Source organism: Poecilia reticulata, chromosome 21 (assembly GCF_904066995.2).
Source record: "Poecilia reticulata chromosome 21, P_reticulata-male-v2, whole genome shotgun sequence".
In the NCBI taxonomy this organism is placed as follows: domain Eukaryota; kingdom Metazoa; phylum Chordata; class Actinopteri; order Cyprinodontiformes; family Poeciliidae; genus Poecilia; species Poecilia reticulata.
Window position 1 is genome coordinate 9,554,554 of NC_088850.1, and position 24,758 is coordinate 9,579,311.

Here is a 24,758-nt window from a genome sequence, read left to right on the forward strand (position 1 = left end):
CGTTCGGTCCGGGAGCTTTTAGTTTGTAACTGGGGTGGTGTTTAAAATGTTATTCATCTAAATCTTTCAGTGTAAAAGATGCCACTCTGAAGTTTTTCAATCAAATTATTAAGAGTCTGTCTCAAGGTCAAAATGTAATTCTTTTTTCACTTAAACTGGGCTCAAAACAAACTGAAACTCCTTTCAGCCTCAGCTCTGCACTGCATTTGTTAACTAGCAAATATAGCAAAAGGTTACACAACCGCCTGCAGACACTTGTGAACATCTTTCTCCTTCACACAACCCATCCAAGAAATGTTCAATGTTTCAGTTCACAAACATGAAGGATCATAGTCCTGCAGTTGTACACTTTATCTGTAAATACAGGACCCAACCTGAACTAGTGATTTAACTGCTAAAGAATGAAGATGTTTTTATCTAACCTGCCAAAATGCCAATTGTGCTAAGATTTAAAGTTTCGGGAAGCAGCCCAATAAAAACAATCCTTCAATGGCCCACGCTGCAAAAGAACACTGCTCATCTGGCATGCATTCTAAAGTCTCAAATGTGTGTCCACAAATTGACTGGCCAAAAAAAAAAAAAAGTCCTCTGGTCTATTTTTAATTAACTGATATCCCCAAACACTGCTTTTCATTCAAGAGAAAAAAGAAAAAAAACAGAGACCTAAACTAACTATGCCAAAGGTTGGGGCAGAGGACTGAAAAAGACTTCAGCAACAAGTACACCATTCATCTAACAAATGACGTAAATAGAAAGAGACGGAAAATGTATATTCGGACCTTATGCACAATTTCAATCAGATTCGGGTTTCCGACTCATAAAAGTTATATTTATTTCTGAGTTTGAAGCTGAAAAAATTTACTGAAAACAGAAACCAGCTAAGCATGTGAGGAAAAGTTGCAGAAAAGTTATGATAATACACATGTAGCACCATCCTTGAGAATAAATATAACAACAATGAGTTTATATGATGAAGCCAGTCATATAAAAGTCTTCAGGTCAGATGTGAATTTATATGTTAAAGAAATATAGTGGTCTGTCCAGGGTTGAGAAAAAAAGGAAGAAATGATGAGGAGAAGTAGCGACAAGAGAGAGATTGATTAATTGGCTATGATGACAAATGATCACTTATGACAAAAAAAATTCAGCTAAACAAACAAGAAAATCTATCAGCCTTCAGATAGACAGAGTAATTTCTGATGCAGTTCTGAAGAGCAGCGTTACATAAATGCACACCAAATACTTTATGTTAGTGATCTGTCCAGTGGTTGCATGAAACATAGCAACAGTGAACAGAAGCAGCTGAAAGTCTTAGTCCTATGTACAAAATCAGTCTGTTTTCCTTGTGATAGTTTACTGACACTATCCTTTTGTAGCTACTAAGACTTTATTCCAAGAAGAAGGTCTGACCTCAGAACTTTATAAGTCTATCTAGTTTCCCCACACAGATCATTTTGACTTAAGAGGCCCAATGAACTTACAAAAATAAATAAAACATGGAGAGTAATTTATATAATACTTTCAAGATTTTTTTTTTTTTTTCTGGCACAAAAATATTTGAACTATAAGCAATCTATTTGATGTAAAGGAACAGATATTTAGACTTGTGGGGCATTATATTTATGATGTAAATGTAAGGAATTAGTGTGGAAAGGGTAAAACAAGAAGGTAAACTGTCTGTATTTCTTACTAGTTTCCTCCTCATTTACGTGAGCTTCCCATACTAGTTAGCTACAGATTAGCTGTGATTTCGGAAGGAGTTTGCTGACGTGTGCCGTAGTGCATACAGTCAGTCTGACACAGTTGGGGGGCTACACAATGCCTCCTTGTTCAGCCTGGCCCTTCTGCTTCTCCATCTCTCTTTCCGTCTCTCAGTGTGCCTCAAGGAGTGTAATCAAACTACAGGCGCCTTTGTTTTTCTTTCCTTTATTAAAAAACGGTAAGATAAATAAGTTGGAAAGCCTTGAGTGATAAGAAAAAAGTTAATGTTAGATGGAGGTGGACACATTTATGTCTAAACCCAAACATAAATCAGTTCCCAAGAAGCGTGGTGAGGAACATGAAAGAGGAGGAGGGGAGTGAAAGCATAGCTGACAGTCTGAAAGCAGCAGAAATAGTTCTGTGCATGAGTTTCTGCATGTGCTTGTATGCTTGTCATTGGCGCTGAAATGAGTTTTATTCCTTCACTATGGGAGAGGTGGACCCGGGCGAATCACTGGGCTACGTACACACCCACCGAGCTGTCTGAAGATCTCATTTCTGTTTAATTACATCTTACGACCATCAGACTGAATACTACGACATTTTGTGATTGCAGCTGCAGACGCCATAATTTGCCGAATTCGACTTTGCGCTCACAGGATGAAAAATGACACAGCATTCTTTGCTAATCTTTCAATTGTTGACTAAACAGAAGCAGCCAAGATGTGAAGATAGTTTCTCAGCGTAGCTGCGATCTCCGCTGGAGAGTATTCCTCACGTTTCCCAGTGTTTTCTTTGGAAGCGTCTGGGCAAGTGCAAACATACACCTGTGATGTATATTGACATTTTTGTTGGTAAGTGGTTGAAGAATCACACTGCCTCTCTCTTCACCACAATAACAGTCATTACTAAAAAGAATCTATCCAAGTCAACACCTGGCTGGGCAGTTTGGGTGGTTTCATGTATTGAAAGCAGGCTGTGCAAAATAATGATTATCACACGGAGGCCTAGCTTTTGGGACACTCATCTACTAGTAATAAGAGTTGATCTAGAAGCCAGTGCTGCTCATAGAAAGACTTCCTTCTCAGCACATTTTAGTAATTCAAAAAGCAACACAGATAAGCCCAAAATGAGACACTATTTTTTTTTTAAAAAAGTGACACCTACTTTTGCTCAGACGTAGTTTTGCTTTCTCTTTACAGTAAATAAAGTGATAACAGTGCATCGCCTTATCTGTTGTGGCCAGTTTAGGCTGACTTGTTATGGTGCTAAACAGTGGTTTTTGTGATTTAAGCCATGGGAAATCTCAGCGATGGTTAACTTATGACTCATGAGTCATAAAGCAATATGATTGAATGAACTATGGGAATTTAGAAACGTAAAGAAAAAACTGATTCTATCCAGGCTGTCCTGAGCGGACCATAGGTCTAGTTAAAGTAATCTCAGTATTCATATTTTAGAGTACAAGACAACTCCAAAATATGAGTGACACTTTGACCTTTTCAGTTCCTCATAAATAGTATTGATACAAAACGATTTTAAGTTGTGCATCATATTTTGCTGAGTTAAAAAGTCCAAAATAAACCACAATTAATTTTAATTTTAAATATTGGTTGTTATTGTCGGCATTAAATATTGAATTTAAATATATCATTCAGAGGAATGATTTTATGTTTTAGAAAAAAAAAGAGTAAAAACACTAATATCCATGAAGTAATAAACTGTTTCTATCTTTAGTCTCTTTTGGGCTAAGGAGGATGTCTTATTTGGAAAAGTACAACATATCGTTCTTATGCTGTCTAAAATCCACCACCTCTACGTCCCCTAACAGAGAGGCAGACAGCACAAAGTAAGGTAAGTTCACACTCACCATGAACCAGAATCCACCCCAAAGCCTTAGCAGAGTGGGTCAGAACGAGCCATTATCAACCTTTTGGATTGGAATCTGTGTGCAGTGTTTTGTTTTGCTTGCACTGCACACTACGGCACATTGATCTGTTGTTATGCTCAATCCAGCAAGACTTTGATTTGTTTCTTCCATGAGTAATTATATAAATGATCCAACTGTAGTTTCAGCAAATTCACAACTTTTAATCGTGTATTTCTTTACAAAGTGAATCATTTCTTCATCCGTCATGGAAAACTGCACTGTCGCAGGTTTCAAATCCGACCCTGCTTACAAAATCACTAAATTCTTGCAAATGAGGTCACATGAACATTGTATTAAGCTAACTTTGACTTTGCCAAGCAAATGTCAAAAGCAACTTTAAAAGTGAGATTAATTTGCATCTCTACTAGCAAAAACGCAACAAGCTTCTAAAATTCAACCAAGGACACAGTAAGAGAGAAGATCAAAGCCTAGCTTTACAGCAACAGGTTCATGCATGATTGTTCTTGGTGTAGGACCAAGATATTACTAAGAGTAATTAGTGTGATCAACTCCAAATCCTTTAAACCTTAACATGTGTTCGACCAGAAATTAATATCATAATAACTTAAACTATCAGCACTCAGAAATAAGAATTATTGACCTAGATCATGTGCACAAAAAAGGAATTTGACTTCAGTTTCAAACAGATGTAAAGCATTAATATCCAATCTTTAGCAGGACTAAAATCAAGGATAAAAGGAGGAGCATATGTACAACCAATCTGGCAGCTTGCATTTGTAAGGTTGTGTGTGCACATACTCGCAAACCACAACTTTTATCTATGATCCTACCATCTTCCTGATTATATAAAAATAATCTCAACCCGAGTGGTCTATGATTTAGAATAACCAGCACAGGAAGCTGTTGTATTGCAGCACACTAGTGAAAACTCATTTCGGTGTGAAGGTAATCATGGCCCAAAAGAGCTTTTAGTGCTCAACACATTTTCTCTCTCTACTGCTCTCTCAGTGCGTTGGGCTTTGCTTTTTCAATACACACACCTCTATGAGAATATGGATTTCCTGTTCATGGAAGTCCTTTTTGTTGACAGTGACATCTTCTACATAGCAGCTGCATTGCAAAAAAACAACAACAACAAAAAAAAAACATTTATGTAAGTTAGTTGGAATACTGCCAGCCCAGAGTGGATGTGGTCAGGTTAACATGAGGCCAGTATGGCCATTTGTATTTTGTTTGTTTTTTTTTTTCAAATTCTGGGGTGACCAGTCGCACAGATGCACGCATAGTGAATAAACTACTGCTGGTTGTATGAGGACTCTCCACACGGCCTCCATGTGTTGCCTCCACCCCGATAAACCACCAAACTCTCAATTTTCTGCAAGCTTAAAAAAGTCCAGGGACTTTCACACTCCATCACACGTACAGGGCAGCTCACCGTGTTCCTGATGAACACTGGCAGACCTCTCCGAGACCCAGGAAGAACTATCCACGTCCTAGTCAATTTTTAATGCAGTGGTGTGTTCTTTCCCCAGTTTGAAGGAGAAATGGGTAATTAGTGAATCCCAAGCCCCATTTGCCAAAGGGGAAAATCAAAGAAGAAAACCAAAGTGCTTCATACTTTCCAAATATCTCAACATAAATCACTTAGCAGCTGTTTCCACCACGTCTGCGCATTGCTGCACGGCGGTGGAGATAACTTAATTTTCTCATGTCGAACCCGAAATGAGCGCAGCTTCCTGTTGTAAACACTCATCTCTCGTCAGTAACACCACTTTGTTGTTCCCCCAGCATGATGTCAAGCTCTGCTTTATGTGTGTTTGTATATATCTGCTTATTGTATCCCGAGGGAGGAACTTACAAATCTTTCATCGCTGTCATGTTGTGCCAGGTCAGACTTCCTCCTGAAATAACACACACACACCCTGCAGCCTGCGCCTGGTGGAGACAGAAGCTGTCTATTACGTCCCTGAACTGTCTGCATTCAATTTATGTGTAGCACCATGTGTTTCCACACTTTCTTATAAAAACAAAAAAGTAAAGAGAAACTTTAATAATTGAAATGCTGTTAAATGCTCAAGACCTCAGCAGATAAATATTGTTAGCTTTGGTTGGTGTTGCCTAATAGAATAAACCGCAGTTGATTCGCAGTAATCTATTGTCATTCAATGCAAAACTACATAACTGTTAAATTAAGACTAAGATTAAGAAATTAAGGAATTATCACAATTAAGACACTAAAATGTTTCAGACCATCAAGAAATTTTAATCACAGACAACCTGAGTAAACACAATATGCTATTTTAATATTATTTTAATTTCTTAAAATAAAATAATTTCTCTTTAGAAAATATAAGTAATTGCTCCCTACTCCTAGTAAGTAATCCCACCACCTTTGCCATCAACTGTGTGTTCTGGTAATTGGTTTTCTACGTTCCTGCTAGAAATATTTTCTATGCTGGTTTTTGCAGAATTCAATCCAGTGATATTGGAGCATTTGGAGCATGAACAGTCAGCTTAAGGACCTTACACTACATTTCAACTAGGTTAACTTGCGGACTTTGACTACGCCACTCTTAAAATCTTCATTCTATTTTTTCAAATTGGAAAATGCAGCTTCTTATGGGTTAGACAGACCATGTATAGAGTTATTTTCTCAACAACTGCATGAAGTTTGTGTTATGAAAACTAAGCCTAAGTCGATTTGCAACAATTTAGATTCTGTAAACGGATTCAGAGCAACATTTAAATCTCACAACATGCCATAAATCCACCTATTTCCTTTTGAAATCTGTCTGCTGTGAGTTCCAGACAGGACTAAAAAAGATGAAATTTTGAAAGGATCTTAGTGGAAGCAAAACTCTCTATTCACCTCTTTGAAAAGACAGTAAAAAAAAAATAGCTCCTTAAGGCCTCCTATTCATGTTCTTAAAGAAAAGCAGCCTCACGCCAGGCCCTCGCTGTCCGCCCAGCCGCCTGCCTGCAAAGCGGCAGACAAAACAAGTGGGAGGCAGGATTTGTTTAGACAGAGCTCACCTGGCACACACGCAAACACAGAAACAGTGATCAGGCAAGCTCCAGGGAGGAGTAGAGGCAGCACAGAGGAGGAGAAGGAGGGGTGGCGCTGGCTGGGAGACGACGGAGGTGAGATAATGAGTGTGTGAAGGGGGGAAGGGGCTCAAAGAGCAGAGCATGGGGTTTGACGTGTTACCCATATACATGGCTCTAAAAAAAAAGTAAAGCAGATAAAGGTTTGAGGGGAATAAGTGGTGCTCAGCCATATGTGGAGGGGCTTGTATGTGAGAAGCCTAATCCAGGACTTGCTTGTGCAGTAACCGAGGAGGAGAAACTCTAGGTTTTGTGTGTGTCTTGGCTTCACTTTTATATATCTTGGCATAGAAAAACATTTGGTCGATATATCAAGCTGGATGAATTTTGCTCAGCCACAATTACATGCAGCTTCAAAAGCCTAAAGTCCCAAATATTAACACACTGACAGCTTGGTAAAAAAAAAAATTGTATTGGCTAAAATCAGCCAAAATCATCTGGAATAAGGGAAATAAAGGATAATCTACTACTACTGGCTCCATAAATCAGCTTTTTTTTTTTTTTTGCCCACAACGGTATTCACAGACTGAGTATAGAGCAGTTTGTAATTATATATGAGAAAAAAAAACAGAAATCCAATCAGTAGCGGTGTGTAAATTTTACTCCCTTCATTCCAAAGCACAGGCGAAATTAGATATTGTTTTTTTTTGTTGTTGTTTAGACCATTGTAATATAATTTTTTTAGATATCCCAATATACACAGCACAATAGCAAGCATGGCATTAATTTTACATAGCTGTAAGTTTGAGAAAGGACAAGTAGCTGATAGAAAAAACAGAAGTTTTAATGACTTTATAAACTGTTTTAATCATAAAAAGTGACTTAAATTAAGTGCTAAGTGATGTAAAAACTATAAAAGCTTCTCCTTCTCAAACCAAATAAAAAGTAAAAAATATTCTTTGCCGTAAGTACACTCATTTTTAATTTCTGTTCAACACAAGATGATAAGATGCTTTAATAATTTTTCATGTTAGTGGCAGTATTAGTATTTGCACACTTTTTTCTAAATGCCTACCACTTTTTGCCTTTCTAAAACTCTTTCTAACAAAAAGCAAATCATCTGTGGAGAAAGTCACGGGGAATATTTTTAGTGACGGGACAAAGTAAACATATAAAACGATTTAGTAAAAGCAGCAGCCATAGCTGAGTATTGTAAAGTGCAAACATGTAATTGCTGTAAATTGAGCCCCGGTATCATCACATGGAGTTTTTCCATTGCATCGTACTTGACTGTACTTGACTTTTCTCCACTCACTGCAGATAGTTTCCTCTCAACAAAAAGGCTTCAGCTGCTTATCATCCTGGCACAATGTCAAGTTTCGGTGATATAGATGGAGGCTAGCGGGGGAACTGAACAGAAAATAAATGTAAGCTAGATGGATTCCAAATGGGGCATTATTTATAGAAGAAAACAAAATCTGCATATTAGACCATTTTGTTTAAGCCTGAAAATGGCAAAACATAAAAGAGACAAAAGGGCAGAAAAAAAAATCTTAAATATGATTTATTAAAAGGAATCTGAGTTACAAAACATGAAATCCATTTTCTTCTGCCAGTTAAAAGATCGTTTTGAGTGAAATAAACTCAAAACTGAGATAAATTAATGACTGGTATTGTCTTGACTTTCCCTCAACCTCTGCAATCTGGGAAAGAACACGTGAGAAGGGCCGTCAGCAGGGAACAAAAAGCAAGATGGATGGCAACTCCCCTCTAACCACACACACTCTCACAGTTACTATGGGTTGACCTCAGTTGACCCCACGGCCCCTCGACAGCCTCTCATCCTATTGACTGGGATTAGAGAGGGGTTTGTCCACGGGGTTTTATGACGGTGAAAACAGAACGAAAGTGGCCTCACAGTAACCCTTCGGCGACAACGTGGTTTTTCTGGTGAGACCGAACAGCAATGAAAGGTTTTTTAACACATGTGGCAGAGTTTTGTTTGCTTGGACTAAGAATGACTCAATCTAATAAAAACAAGCACACTTAAAAAGTCTGTTCCTGTATGGTTAAGCTTTTCTGAGATCATTTCATGGCTTTTCATTTACCTTCATTTCCACATGTTGATAATCTGCTGTGCTTGAGTTCATGTTGGCATCCAGATAGGAAAAACAAAAAAATAAACACATCGTGTGATCCTCGTACTGAAAGATATTTAAAACATTTCTGTCAGTAGTAAGATGACTGTTTGTCGTTTGGTAATAGGAGGTCATTAGGAGTGTAGTAATCAAAATGAATCATCTATAAATTCATTAACAAAGCATCAATAAAACACACAGATGAGTATTAATTAACTGCTGCCACTGTAAGCCTAAAGACTCTTAAGTGGTGCACAGCTCACTCTGCACCTCTAATTATCTCTGTAGGCAGCTGTATACTGTAATAGACGAAGATGACGGGGCAGAACCAGGGGTAAATTACCCACCAACAAACTATAGTTTTCAAGCGGTAAGCTAAAAGATGCTGACGATGTATTAAAGTGCAGCATTGATATGACATGCGAACACACACACACACACAGACAACTTTAAACGATATGTTGCAGAATATAAACTTCTGCTGCTTGAAAAATTGCAACTAATTCCCACTGGTTGTTTCTCCTCAGCTCAGAGGTTAAACGTCGTATTTGAGTCGTACAGTATGTACTGTAGATGTGATTGAAGTGACAAAGGACCAAGCTCTGTCTTCCCACCACAGACCCCCCAGCAGGATGGTAATTGAACAAGAGAAAAGTCTCTGAAGCACGCTGTTTGATAAACCGACAAATATAGACAAGCATTTGATGTTGTCTATGTACCAGCTAGTTGTTTGGCAGCTGTGTCATAAAAAAAAAAATGTCTGTCGTTTACTTGCAAAAATTAATATGCAGAGTGTGCCTCTACTGGGACTTAATCTGGAGTCACAGACTGGCATAAAGCTGCATAAATAACCCCCCCCACCCACCCCCATATGAAAACTGCCTCTGCTGTTCATTCATCACCTGTCAGGCCCATTGGTGATGAATGAAGAGGCATTCACAAAATGAAGCCAGCATTGCAGAACCAAAGGAGGCATGTAGCGGAACTTATCGAGGTTGAGATAGGGTGTTACGGAGAAAATGAGTGTCTTAATCTGAAAGGTTAAACACACTGAATCCCTGTGATTCCTGACCACTTTCATAGTCAAGTCGGCTGTTCTGACTCAGGACACTTTATCACAAAATGTTCAATGTGAGATGAGCGGTACAACAATGGTGGGTTGACTTCAACCAGGTCTTGTCACTTTAGTTCTATTCATAGAAGAAGGCTTAAAGTGTTTTCTGACACCGAAGGGGTTACACAAACCACTTTCTATCAGCCAGCGAGTTAACAACACCTGTCAACCAAACAACTTATTCTTGTTTCCATGGGGTTTCGGCTGGTCAAGAATGTAACTTCTTTGTCGCTGAGGCATTTTCTGTCAGTTTCACTTATCTCTGAATGTTTGAACAGCACCTCTGCACAATCTTCTACCACATAGGACACAGAATAGTAACTTGGTATTATAAATGGCTCCAGTTCATCTGAGGCATTTGGAATATGTTTCTCACAGGAGTAAAGTATTCTGAAAGATAACCATTGAATTCCTGCAACACCGAAAATTTGCACCATCGCGTGTTAGCTTGGACCAATCAGACGAAATCTAAAATCTCTTAGCCTTTTGCTGAGTTAACCACCTTATAGTCCACTCAGCAGTACTATTTGTGACAAAAACAAAACAACACCCATTCATACGTGTGGTAATTACAGCTTTACCAGCCACCCCTAGATCGAGATCTTTAGCAGCTCATTAGACGGTATCAAGAACGATACGCATGGGAGTATATTTCACACATCTGTTGTTTAGCAACTCTCACTATATTGTCACTCTGCTGTTTCCAACCATTAGACCCATTAGAGGCTAATTAACACTGTGACAAAGCCTCCTTCCTGTTTTACAGCACCATAAATAAAAGTGTTCTGACTTGCTTTGGGTTCCCTTCCTTTTGTTTGTGTTTTTTTTTTTTTTTTGACGCTTCAGGCCATTCAACAAACTTGATTCAATCAATTCAAAAGGCAGTTTTCAAATCAAATCTGCCTCACCCTGACACATCCTGAAAAAGTAATTACTGGCCATGTTACAACAAATAACTGATTATCCACATCCAAAACTGCTCTAAGAGAGCATCAACAACTCATCCAAGAGGTTACAAAAGAAGCTGGAACATTAAAACCACTGAATGACTTAACATTAAAACCAGTGAACCAGTGAACATTAAAACCAGTGTCCATTATTCAACAATGACAAAAATACTGAACAAAAATGGGATCCATGGAAGAATTCCAAGGTAAAAAGAGTAAAATACTGTCTCAAATCTTGATAATCTCCAAGACTTGTTGCAAAAATGTTTTTGGGACTGATAACACAGTCCCAAAAATCATCACCAAGTTGGTTTTTGGTGATGGCATTGTTATGGTTTTACCCTGATGGTCTAGTTTGGTGCAGGACAATTTACCATAACTGAAGGGGACCATGAATTCTGCTTTCTACCTGAAAACCCTAAAGAAGTTGTGTTCTCCTTTCCTGAACATACAACTCTGCAAACGTAGTGTCTCAACTGTACTTGGGATGTAGGACAGGACAATGATCCAAATGTAAAAATGCGAAGGATTTGGAATAGATTAGTTAAAATCCTGCCTTAAATTAGATCAACATGTTGTGGCATCGCCTTAAAAGCACTATCCACGCTTAAAAACTCCCCCAACTGTGTCTGAATCAGAACAGCTCTGCAAAAAAAGACAAAATGTCCTTTATAGTGATGTCAAATGCTTATATCCATTTACTGAAAACACTTAATGGCAGTCCTTGCTGCCAATGGGCCTCAACCACGTATGAACGAGGGGGTTTGATATTATTTCCACATAGTGCTAAGTTGGTTTGAATAGCTTTTTTTAATACATAAAATAATCATTTACAGATTGAACTTTGTATTTCCTCATGTTATCTTTTTTCTCTAACAGCTAAAATTTGATGATCTGAATCATGTAAGAACGACAAACAAAGCAAAAACAGTAGAAATCTCTATGGGGGTAAATAGTTAACTGTGGTTAAGTAATATGAAGGATTTGCGTTAGCAGGTGAAAAATCCCAGCTTGTTACCTAACCAAAGTAACAGGCAGGTCCAAGGCACTGCAATGTATTAGCTTTCAAAGTGGTACCAGAAAACATGAAGCAGTGTGTGTGTGTGTCCCCCCCCCCCCCCCCCCCATGTAGCTGCAGTAAACATTATCTAACATATCCACATTATTCAAATCATCCGAGCTGCATCACCAATAACATATTGAACGCGTAAATCTACTTCACCATCCCTTTATACCCGGTTTTTTGGAAGAACTTGTTCGTGTAGAATCGTTCAACAGAAAGTGATCTAAAGCAGGCCAAAAGTTCAGCTCATCCTGGCTCTTGATTCCCTTTCCGTGTGTTCGAGTTGTGTATCTCAGAAGGTTTACGAGACAAACATCTGAGAGCGCATGCTGCAGCACGCCAGAGGCGCGGGTCGTGATGCGACGCAGGACTGAAATTACACCTCAGCGTTGTTTTGAAAGACGCGCTTCCTAAGAAGCGCTTTAAGTTAGATGTAATTATTTATTTGTAACAGTGTCAGTTCTAACTGAACTTGCAAGGTAAAATGTGGAGAACCAATACGCAGAATTGTTTTTTTTATATATATAAATAGCGCGTTTGTTTTATTTTATTTATTTATTTATTTTAAGATTCAAACTTTTAATCAAAATGGTTACCTGAAAAGTCCGGAGAGCCCTTGGTGAGATCGCAGATGACGGTCAGACACGTTATTCCCAACAGGAGCGCAAAATTGACGGCTGAGAAAGTCCAATCTGAGAATAACATCATTGAAACCTCGAAGTTTGTAATTTCCCCCCGAATCACTGAAAAAAAAAAAAAAAAAATCCAGTAGCAACGAGTTCCAGTTTCAAGAGATGTGCGATTCCATGTTTCTAGACTTCCATCATCCTCCCTCCACCAAAATGCTTCTTGCATCGACGAGGGGTTGGGTTTGGAGTCCGTGTGTGCACCGAGTGTTATTTCCAACCGCGCTTTGAAGGAGGAGGCATTCCACCTGCTGGAACTGCGCCACCCTGCACATGCCCTCAAAGATCCGAGGGAAATTACAATTTAAACTGCACTTCGAAAATGCTGCAAGCTTTTTACATAAGCTTTGTCTTCACTGACAATGTCTTGCAAAAAAATGTTCATACCTGTTGAACTTTTTCCATGTTTTGTCAAGTTACAACAACGCTCAGTGTATTTTATTTATTTATTACTTTTTTGGAATTCATGTGGTAGAACTTAAAGTTCTACAAAATAAAGGAAGGAATAAAAAAACCATTGGTTTCAGCATTTTTCGAAATACATAAAATGTATAGATTTTTAAAAAAATATTCGTCCCCATGCAATTATTCGTTGAGAAATCACTTAAGTAGTTAACAATTGTTCTGTTAACTTCTTAGAACGAGCAGATAGGGTTTTTTTTTTTGAGAATATATAGTTAAGGATGAGACTGTAGAGAAGTTCAAAACACCCTATCCCTAACTGTATCAGGTGGTGGCATCATATTGAGAGGATGCTTTCCTCTAACAGGGAATTGGTGGGAATAGGAATGGAGTTAAAATTAGACAATTCAGGAAAAAAAACAAAAAAACAATGTTAGAGACTTCAAAAACTTGAAGCTGGAGTGAAGATCCACCCTGAAGCAAGACAAGTGGGATGGTTCAGTTCAAAGCACTAAATTGAGTTTTTGTCAAGACAAAAATCTGCTGTTCACAGATACTCTCAGTCAAATATGATGACTATGCCTCAGCATGTTTGCAAAGAAGGGCTAAAACACATATTCCCTAAGACTTGCAGATATAGCTGTAATAAAAGGTGGTTGTATTAAGTGCAGACTTACATAGACTGAATACCAATGAACCTACTTTTTTATATCATTTGAACAAAAGAAAGAAAATGCATAATATTCTTACCACAGTTATGCAGTGCTCTTAAAGCGCCGTGTCTGTAGGATAAGAACTAAGCCAGAACTTACTCCACAATAATGGCATTTTGGTATTAAATTTGGCTTATTTCTTGCTTGTACATTTGACGATTTTGTTGTGTATTTATGACTTTTTCCAGCTCCTATAACTGATTCTTTAAGATTGTCATCTAAGGCATAATAATAGCAACTTTTACGTAATTTTTTACGTTTCAGTTTCAATTAAAAAACACGTTTTGTATAACTTTCCATTTTTGAAAACTTTAACAGAGAGTAGCCGATTTTTGATAGAACAATTGCGCCATCTTGCGAAGTAAACTGCAGAACTACATCCCATAATCGCGTTTAGAACGTTTGGCCTTCACGGTTTCCGTACAATGTGACAACAGAAGGTCAGACATGGCGGTTTGCACTAGAGGATTTGGTAAATTTGCTACGTCGCTGCGTTTTTGTCGAAAATTGCAGCACCAGAATGAACGTAAGTGTCTTAAAGAAGCTTGAAATTGTCTGCAGTGTTATATAACTCGCTCTTACTCTTGGAATAAATAGTCTCTTAGTTGTATTTCGTACTGATGTCGCTGAGGTTAGCAAGGTTAGCTTCGCTAGCCGTAGAATTTTTTTTTTTTAAATTCATCTTAAGATCTTGTTTCCTTTTTATTTTCAGGACCGTTTTCTACATCCATGTGTCGCCCTGCGGCAGACAGCGAAACACCTAAGTTTGTCCCTCCTTCCAAGCCTGTCATAGTAGATAAAACACAAACGGTGACTTCTCTGAGAAAGTAAGATTATTCTTACATTGTAAACAACACAATCTCGTTGGTTAAAGCTTAAAGATGTCACCTTATCATTTGTCACTGCGTTGATTCAGCTTGTTTTATTTCCTGTCAGGTTTCTGAGCCCAGAGTTCGTCCCTCCCAGGCAGAGGACGGTTCCTTTCAAGTTTTCCTTGGAGAGGAAAGACATGATTCGCAGGAGGAAAATGCTCAACATTCCCGAATTTTATGTTGGTAAGGGACTAAATGTTTAAAGTGGATTGTGATGACATTTGACGTTGTTTCATCACTCCTGACACCACTCCTGAAATACTTGTTATAATCAACCAAGTTACTTGGTTGATTATTTTCTCTGCATTTACACGTAATTCTTCGCTAATTACAAAAAAAAAGCGAAGCTGTTTTTCCTAGTGCTGAATTTCAGGTTTTCAGCTCTAAATGACTAAAACGGAGGGACTTGAAAATTGGCTGAAACAAACAAAACTTTTTTCCCCATTTCATCTCAGCTTTTTTCTTAAAAAAAAGTGATTGGGAACAAGTATTGATTCAAAAAAATAAAGAATAAATCACAATAAATATTAACAAAAGTGAGCGGAGATGTGCCCTCACTTGGTTGTTGATATTAGTATTATTGCAAAAATGCATTATTTAATTAACTTTATTAAGTAAGTATTATTTCCATGTCTTTCAGGCAGCATCCTTGCAGTGACCATGGCTGATCCTAATGCTAGTGGGAAAACAAACCGCTTTGTTGGTATCTGCATCCAGAGGGGTGGAACCGGCCTGGGCGCCACTTTTGTCTTAAGGAACATCATTAATAATCAAGGTAAGATTAGTTATGCTGCATAAAGAAGCACGTTTGGCTTAAGATGTTATCTAAGATTCACTCCAACCCTGCAAGGATTTTTAAAAGCTTTAAACCCTTGATGTAGTTTGAAACAGATTCTATTCAAATGTAGGAAGAGTTATAGATGACTGTGTTTGGTCATCCACCGAAACTAGCATAACGGTTTTTTTTTTTAATTTCTTTGAATGTAAACCTTTACTTAAGCTCAACACACACGCTGCACGGCAGGTTCACCAACATTTGACAGAAGACACAATTTGCTTTTCCACATATTTATCCTCCTCATGCCAGAATCATCCAACTGTTCTAGCTAAAGTCACAGGAGAGTCTAGCAAACTCCATATAGTTACATTTTGTGATTGTAAGGGGACAACCCCCCCCCCTGCATTTTCCTGACATGCCTCCCAAATAACCTGCTAATCTTTCAGTAGTTTGTCGGCATCACAGATCTGTGTACAGATATCTTTATTCTTTAATTGTTTAGTGGCCTTCTGAAGTGACCAGAAGATTTTCCTGCTGAGTTTGAAATGATGGGAAAATTTGCTAATTTTATTGTCTTGCCGAGTAATTGGTCGCTTCTTACTGGTACAAGGAAGGAGGTTGGTGAGCGTCAGACAAAATGTTTGTGTTTCCAAAGGTGTTGAGATCTGCTACGAGATGTATAATCCTAGGATCCAGAAAATTGAAGTCCTGAAGCTGGAGAAAAGACTGGACGATAACCTTATGTACCTTAGAGACGCTCTGCCTGAGTACAGCACAGTGGACCCAGAAATGAAGCCTGTGCCCTTCTCCCCTACTGGAGAAGTGCCTGTTAACTCGGTGAGTGGGCTGTTTAGGTTGGTCTGACAAATCATTTCTGCTTTAATTTAAACTGCTCTTCGTCGTGCTGTGTATAATTGTTTATACTAATAAATGTCTTTATGTTTTTGTTTAAGTAATGCAAATGTACCTCCATTAAGTTATTTGGCTCTTTGGAACTCTTGTAATAATTTAGTAAAATTCACAGAGAGCTACTTTGTGTAGGTTTTTTGGCGTCAAATTTCTTATACATCACCTGCAGTAAAACAAAACGGTTGAGAAAGAATAATAATAATAAAAAAATAATGAAAACAATTAAGCCTTTTTTTTCCCCCCTCCAACTCTGTTCTACAGCTCAAAGTAAAAATGCTTCCAAAGCCGTGGTCCAAACACTGGGAACGGCCCAAGTTCAACATCCAGGGCATCACCTTCGATCTGTGCATGACGCCCAATCAGATGGCGGGTGCCCAGAAACGTGCGCAGCCTTGGAGGGAGTACGACATGCTGCGAGAGTACGACACCACAGAACTGGAGGAACAGATCCTCAAAGAAGTGCAGGAGGAGATGAGCAAGTGACTGGAGTCCCGTTTAACCCCTCAGTGCAACCGTGGGAGCAAACATTTCCAGCAACAAGGAATAATTGGAAAATAGATTGAATGAAATTATTCATTCAGTACGTGACAGTTAGCTTAAAGGTCACTGTGTAATAAATACAAAGAAAGCAACATGGACATTTCATATTTGTCAGTGGATTAAATTGTCTTGTATGTATTCACTTGACTGTATGAGTTCCTTCAGGTCTCTAACTTGTCTCCTTCCAAACAGAAATTAAGTTACCATCCTAAAAATATTAAACTTGAAATTTTGGATTTGAGTCAGTTGTCTTTTATATAGCTTTGTTTTTCCTTTGTCATTGCTTTTTTTCTCTCTCCATATATTAAGCTTTCACTTTTAACTGTTTGGAACAGAGGAGTCTGCAGCGGCAATTTTTCTTTTTTTTTTATCGCAAATTTATGATACCAATAAGAATAAGTATTTTTAATAGAAGGTTGTAGTGCCACGTTATATTTTTCACAATGAAGTAGATGACTGCTGCAGTCCAGCAGATATTCATTGGCACCCTACATAAAAGGGATGAGCCAAAACAAGGTCACTGCTAAATAAGCTGGCAGTTGACAGATTGCTATAGCCAAGCATATCAAAGCAGAGTTGACTAAAAACAAAACGTGTGGTAGATAATGGTGCTTCAAGAGTCACCCCACACATGTGCTTTGCATGGGCTGTTGGGCACTGCAGAGTTCCTTTGCAGTGTGGAATTTGATTTTTAGGTTTGCAAGGTCTGAGAAGGTGTGGAGAAAGCACACGAGGGCATATCCCGTCCTCCTTCTGTTCTACTGTTCTGTCTTCACGGCTGTTCTGCCTCCTCCGTAGTGACTTTCTTTTATCAATACTTCCTTATGTGTATATCGTATTTTTCCAAGTGTCATTAAAACTTCCTGCTGTAGATATATGGCATAAATTCATAGTGGACTTTCATATTTTACAAAGGAGGTGAATGACAGAACTTTGGAAGGTTAGTTCTTTACTTTTGACTTGTGGGATGTTAAGGAACCCTGCAAATGTTACCTTCATGGCATTAAGCCACTCCTGACGCCCAATTGTCTAATGTGCCTTTACTGTTGCTCAGTTGTCCAACACATATACAGACTTTTAATTAGGCCAATATGTCTATGTTGAAAAATTATTTTTCTTATTATTTATTGCAGTGTGCCTGTACAACTGATTTGAAATCTCCTCTTCCCCTCCTCTATTGGAGCTTGTTGAGACAATAGATTCATTTCCACTTCAGAAAGAGGAGATGGGGAAACACAAATTCCCAAAATGTCACAAGGTGGCACTGTTCTACTTTTATTATTGCTCCTATAAATGGTTACATAACTGTCTGACTGGCTTTTACAGTGTAAACACCTTACAAACTAAAATAAACAATTATGTATTATTTGAATAAATCTTTAAAAGGGGCATTTTCCTAAAATATATATATAAAAAAGAAAAAGATACGCATTTATTTCAGTATGCCCGTCGTTTAAAATAGACTCGGCGTTTAAAAAGAAAAATTCAAGGAGCGCAACCAAAGACACCCGGTAGTGTTTTACTACTGTGGATGGAAAATTGTGGTGTTAAGATGGTATGTTAGAGCGTCAGTCGAGCTGTATAAAAACACTTGGACTCCTTATGTTATGTCTGCTCCCTGTGAATGTGTGTGTGTATAAACAGGCTGAATGAGTCTCTGCACTCTAATTTCTGCATATTACAGGATGAGACGTGGAGAAAATGGTCTCTAATACAGGAGCAGCAGATGTTTGCCGAGCTCATTATGGACCACACAGAGCTGCTGTGCGGAGATCCAGAGGAGTAACCGAGAGCGATTATGTTTTGCTGCTTTGACAGCAACCCAGAGCATGTTTGTAAGTAGTTTGGTTGTTAAAGAATCTTTCTACCTGTTAAGTAAGTTGTCTCGTTATGCAAGGGGTCCAGCTAAGTTACTCCCTGCTCAATCATCAATCTGCAGCAAAGAAAGCCAACTCCATCTGCTTTTAAGTGGCTGTCCTGCACATTGTCATTACCTTACCCACTGAACCAGCTGGCCCTTTCACCTTCTCATTTCTCCCTCAGTATTTCTGTTTGGAACTGATTGATGTTCTCTTGCGGAGGCAGTAACTGAAATGTTTATCCTAAAGCACATTACAGAGTCTTCAGAGGCATTCCACAGTAACACCACTGGACTGGTAAACCAGTTTAAACCAAAAGGTTACTCAAAGGAAACTTCCTGCTACTCTGTGTGTCCGCGCGTGTGTGTGTCTGTGTGTGTGTGAGATCTAGGCCCATCGTCTCATCTGCACGAGCCTCCCATGCCCTCCGGTTGACTCCTCTGCACCTGGAGTGAAGTTAAAGCCCCTTGGCTGGGAACCGAGATCAAACACACACACACGCACACACACACACTCACATTCGTCAACTTGCAGACAGGCTATCAAATCACCTTTCACCACAACCAGACATCTCAAACTTTGCCAACTGTAGATGTCTGGGGCAACCTGTCTGTCAATTCCCGAGCGAAACTGGATACGCTCCATTCACGGTTGCCGTGGCACCAGGGTGGAGCATGCAGGTTTGTGGTGACAATAATCCCACCCATCAATAGCGGTCCACTGTAAAGCATGGTGGGCTGATGATAGCTCCATTGCCACACCACTCTCAAGGTCAACACAGGAATGTTGGGAGGGATGTACTCTTCTAATCAGTCTTCCTCCCTTTTCACTTGCCCTTCCAAAGCCTTCACCTTTTCTCTTCGGTCTCTCTCTTTCTCGGGGGGTGTTAGCTCAGGCTTTGAAAAGGAGCCAGCTTGGTGAATTGGAAAGGATGTGATACAGTGTGTGAAGAAACTCCCACAGACTGAAAGTTTGGTCTTTACCTCTGTTTCTTTGTCCTTTGGAGCGTTGTGCGATTTCCTACTCTTCTACCTGCCCGGCCTGGGGAAATTAGTTTCACTCGCTCTGCCCTTGTCAGTGTTAGTGTGAGCTATGTTCAAGCTGTCTACATGTATGACAAGTGCAACTGGATACTGGGCCACCCGTAGGCACCCCCCCCCCTCACTCACAGACTCACAGGTAAATTACACCCTGTCGTTGTGTGTGCGAGTGCACTTGTGTGTACGTGCAGCTCAGGGCCACCCGTGGTCCTTGGTAGATTACACACTTGAGTTTCACCATATGCTTCCAGTGAAACGACACTGCCGTCTGTTCCTCTGTCCAACTGTCCCACGAGCTTGGCTAGGGCTCCTGCTGCCATCACTCTCCCTTTGTTAGAGTCACGCAGACAACCTGACAGAGCAACAGCTGCTAGGAAACATTACATTGCAAGCAGCTGATAGCTGAAGCTGAGCAGTCACACACCCCAGTTATTCCGCTGATGCGGTCCTAAGTGAGGAACCAGGAAATTCTTGCAGTTGAAAGGGGAATCAACTTGTAGTGCTAAGCAGGCACGAGACTGTCTTACACTCACTGTGTGTCAACCTTGAACTTTTAACATAAAAATCGAATAACCCAGATTTTATCTAAATCCATCTCTCAGCTGTAGTTTTAAAACTTAAGAAAAGTGGCACCGCTATCAGAAATATTTCTACAAAGCTACTTTTCTCTCTTCAATAAGAATGAGAATTTTTTTTTTTTAGTCTGCTTTGAAACAACATGTGCGGGAGGAGCTGGCTTACTTTATAGTTCACACAGCTGGAAACAAGTACTTTCTCTCCAACACACTCACTTAGAAGAAATTAACTTTTTTTTTTTTTACTTCAGTATACCTTAATCCCACTAAGAAGTCCATGACCGGTCACATTTAACTTTTGACAAATTATTAAAGACTATATTGACCAGCAAATTCCAGTGATACCATCATTTGTTTGAAAGTACAACATTCATCATCAATGTGAAGGGGAGTGGTGTAGTGGCAGAGTGGGCACCCCATACATGAAGCCTGCTTCTTCTGAATGTGCTGTTTGAGTTTTGACTCTTGAAATTTTGCATCTTAAATTCTTAAACACTCTGATCAACTAACAATAAGCATAAATGACAAAAACACTTCAACTTTTTAATAGGTTACATTTGGGTGGCCACTAATTGTGATGTGACTGATTAAGTCTGAATAAATGTATTTAAATCAAAGCTTGGATTTTCTAACATTATTAATGAGAGCTTCTGCTTCTGCAATAAAAATAAATAAATAGTTAAACAGATTGTTTAGCAGTGGCAGTAATACAATTCAGTTGAAGGTTTTTAAAAGACCTATTAAAAAGACATATTAGATTTTCACAATACTTGCAACAAGAAACAGCTCGTCTTACATCAGACACAAGTATTAACAACTTTTGCACTCAGTTATTTGATATAATTTAGTTTTTTTATAAATATATAGAAATTGAAATGTCCTTAGCCATTACACTGCTTAAACAGTTTCAATATCTCTTGTTTGAATTTCATATGATTGTCCTGTTTAGTATGTACATTACCTTATTTATTCCTTAGCTATAGATTTACAACAGCAACTTTTTTGTCCTTTTATATAGAAAAAGGAACACATCTGGTTTAGCTCCTTTTTTGTGAAAGCTGTAATTGTGGTGGCTTAGCGTAGTGTGGAGAATAGGCCTTCTAGGAGGAGGAGCGATGTCCTCTCTGGGAAAATCTGGAGATTTGTTGCTTTGACCATCAACATGCCCGACATAAAACACTGAAGCAAGGTTAAGGGAATAAATAAAACACAATATGACATGCTAAAATTTATACACACGCATTGCAATTCCCCTGCATTTCTACTTCCAACACAAATTACAGCTAGGTCAGAGCCACCCACGGACAAGAGAGAAAAATAAAAACATTTTATCACAGCAATGACAGAGAGCAATGAAGTCATTCACCACATATTCAGCAGACTAAATAGAGGCTTTACAAATAAAACTCAACATGCTGCTTGAAAATGTGTGTCACTGTTGCAGTATGAAAGCCTGAGCATTTCTTTTATTTCAGTTTAACATCAAAAATATTATTCATCCCTGACAGTTTTGAGTTTGGTAATACAAGTTGTATTATTATTATTATTATTATTATTATTATTATTATTATTATTATTATTATTATTATTATTATTATTATTATTGTTGTTGTAAACAGTGAACAAGATAAAGACAAAAACCTTCAAACAATGATGACTTTGAACACCTATTACAGCTAACAGTACAGCTGTAATTCACCACAGCTATACGACCTTTTACAAATAAATAAATACAAAATTTCTGCTTTAGATTCAGAACAGTGTTGTTACTTTGATACTTTGATACGCACAGGTGAGAGACGGTTGTTCTTCAGAATATGTCATAGCAGTGAGCCATTCATTGTAAAACACAGCATCAGTAAATGGAAGCAGCTGAAAGTCTCACATTTCTACACACAATCAATTTGATAATTATTTAATTCAACAACGCTGAACAGTTATTTTTTTGTTAATGTTGGCATGATGTAGACATACAGCTACCACCAGATATTGTAACTTCACCTGAAATAAACAGCTAGCTGGTTGAAATGCAGACACAACTGTGTGTCCCAACATTGCAATAATACCAGAAAGGGAAGTTTGTGCTGGTAACCTACACCATTTAAATGAACTTTGCCAATGTTTTTTCAGAAGAATGGCAAAATATCTAACTAGAATTATGAGTATAGAGATGCATTGTCAGGACACGGCTACCTTACTTGCAAACTGTAGTGACGATATTTCTACCATACAGGACACAGCCAGTATACTGAGTTTATTCCACATCCTAGTGCACATTCTTGACTTTCAGGATCTCCATGTACATATGCCGTCCAAGATGACATCGCCCAAGGCTGTTTGATGCATTCTTCTCATAACACAGTAACACATAACACATAACCTCAGAGCTTGCTGCTACCAAAGCCAGTTCAGTTGCGCTTTAAGAGTCAGGACATGCGACCCAGGTCATAACACAGTACATTCTTAATCATAATATATCCTACTCCTGTTTGGACATAATGACCCCACTGTGTACTTTTAGAAGACCGTTGGTTTAAAAGGCATGCCTTTGTTTTGATGCAATGGTGAACATCTGTGGTGGGCATATTAGCAGTGTGGCTTTCTTGCCTCTGAAGGGCGCCCTCAGCTTTGTCTTCCCTCAGCTGTCGTTCAGAAGCCCCTCTACAGCTGGCCTTCCTCTCTTCTGAGCTGTAATTGCACCTCTGTCCTGGGAAAAAAAAAGGGAGGAAATCCCTGAGCTTTCGCCTTGCAACAATGACAATAAAAAAGAGGTGAGGAAAGGAGGAAAAAAGCATTTCAGCTGAGATGAAAGAGGGAGGGAAGCTTTGGAATTGAAGGGGGTATCGAGGGCTGTTGGCTCAGGAGTGCATAGAGGTGGAGGTACAGAGAGAAAGATGAAGGAGAATGCACGGGAGGAGGGATGGTGTTAGTGATGGTAGTAAACTCTTGAGTTTTATTAACCTCATTTGGTTGAGAGGCAGAGAGTGAAGGGGAGAGGAGGAGTGGTCTATTTAGTCTGTGGATGCAGACTGGAGTTTACTAATGAGGGCTCCAAATGCACACACACTCACGCACACACTTTCTGAGCTCATTCCCTTACACATACCAGATTCACCTTGATCTAATGCCAAGTATGCAGTCAAAGCAGGCCTTTACGGGGCCGGGTATCGCTAACTTCAATCTAACTGCCTCTGTTCATTTATTCCCTCGTATCAAGCAGCAGCTGAAAGGCAATTTACCCTAAATTGCTGTTGATATTCAAGGATGGAGCTGAGGCGCACAATCATTTGATTCCGAGCCAAACCCCACTGCTGTGGGTCATCTAGTTATTTAGCACATTTATTATGTTATGTAATTCAAATATAGACGCCGTTTAACATTTCCATTTACTTAGAAAGAAGAAAAGAAAAGAAAAAAAAACTTCTGCCTGAGAAAAAAACGTCACTATAATGTTTATCTTTAGATTATAGGAAGTACCCAAAGGATTTTGAAGAAACTCAAGTGAACTCTAATCTAGAACGCCTGGGGCCAGAAAGGTTGACAAACAACTGAATAATTGATATGAGGTCCTGTGAGGTAACAAGAACCCTGCTGCTGAGTTATCTTACTCCAGATGTAGATCCCCTTAGGTGATGTCTCAACACAAACATGTAACAGATCTTTGACATTCATTCAGAATTCAACTCTGTAAATGTATTTGCTTCAAAAGTGTATTTGGCTTATTTAAACTTAAGCCAACAGTTGAAGATATTTATCAACTTGATTTTCACACATTCTGGATTCTTCTCTGTAGAAATATTTACAATGCAATAGTCTTTTCAGCATAATCATTTCATCGTTTGTCAGCGGCAGACTTCAGTTCAACGAGCAAATCAGTGCAATTGAGAAGTGAGAGGTAAATGACAAAATCTTTTATCTACTGAGTTATTGATTTACCTGTTTTTACCTGGATATTGCAATGTGCGTAAACATATTTCTCCTATGCCATAAGTGTAGGAATAACCTCACGTTGACGCACTCTAATGTCTGATTCTGCAGGTTTCATTCTGGTTGCTTAACTCTCTTTGTGAAGAAATGATTTAGCGCCAAAATTGTTAAACTGTTTTTTAACTAGTTTTTGTTTGGCTCGAACTTAGAATAGATCAAAAGTATCCTGTTTTGTTACCATCTTTATTCACCTGATGACCTGAAATGGACAAAAAGAAACCCTACTTAGGACTCTTGTTAAAAACAGAACAATGAAGACGTGAGTAACAGACAAATGGCCTGAAAGACACACACACACACACACACACAAACACACTCTCAGTGAATACCTACTTACTATACACAGTGAAGATAAATGACTCTGTAAAGGTGCTCTCTGAACTGGACTGTAGCTGACAAATGGTCTGACACCTTGGAGCATGAACTGACCTCCTGCTCAGCGCTAACCATGGGAAGGTTATTATGTGATCTGACCAGAGGTTAAAAGACCTTCCCTCC

General features: G+C 38.8%; 2 protein-coding genes across 2 annotated transcripts in view; one reads left to right on the plus strand and one right to left on the minus strand.

Moving 5' to 3' along the window:
* The window catches only part of eva1aa (eva-1 homolog A, regulator of programmed cell death a), a 67,064-nt gene extending 54,088 nt beyond the window's left edge, over window positions 1-12,976 (minus strand). The window contains exon 1 of the mRNA XM_008397610.3: window positions 12,496-12,976. Coding sequence (XP_008395832.2) covers window positions 12,496-12,754 — 259 coding nt within the window. The 5' untranslated portion in view covers window positions 12,755-12,976. The remainder of the gene's footprint in view (window positions 1-12,495) is intronic.
* Window positions 12,977-14,069: 1,093 nt separating this feature from the next.
* mrpl19 (mitochondrial ribosomal protein L19) lies at window positions 14,070-17,033 on the plus strand. Its single transcript, XM_008397615.2, has 6 exons — window positions 14,070-14,226; window positions 14,413-14,527; window positions 14,637-14,755; window positions 15,213-15,347; window positions 16,006-16,187; window positions 16,521-17,033. Exons 1-6 carry the CDS (start codon window positions 14,148-14,150, stop codon window positions 16,740-16,742), a joined length of 852 nt encoding a protein of 283 aa, XP_008395837.1. The 5' UTR covers window positions 14,070-14,147; the 3' UTR covers window positions 16,743-17,033.
* Window positions 17,034-24,758: the final 7,725 nt, after the last annotated feature.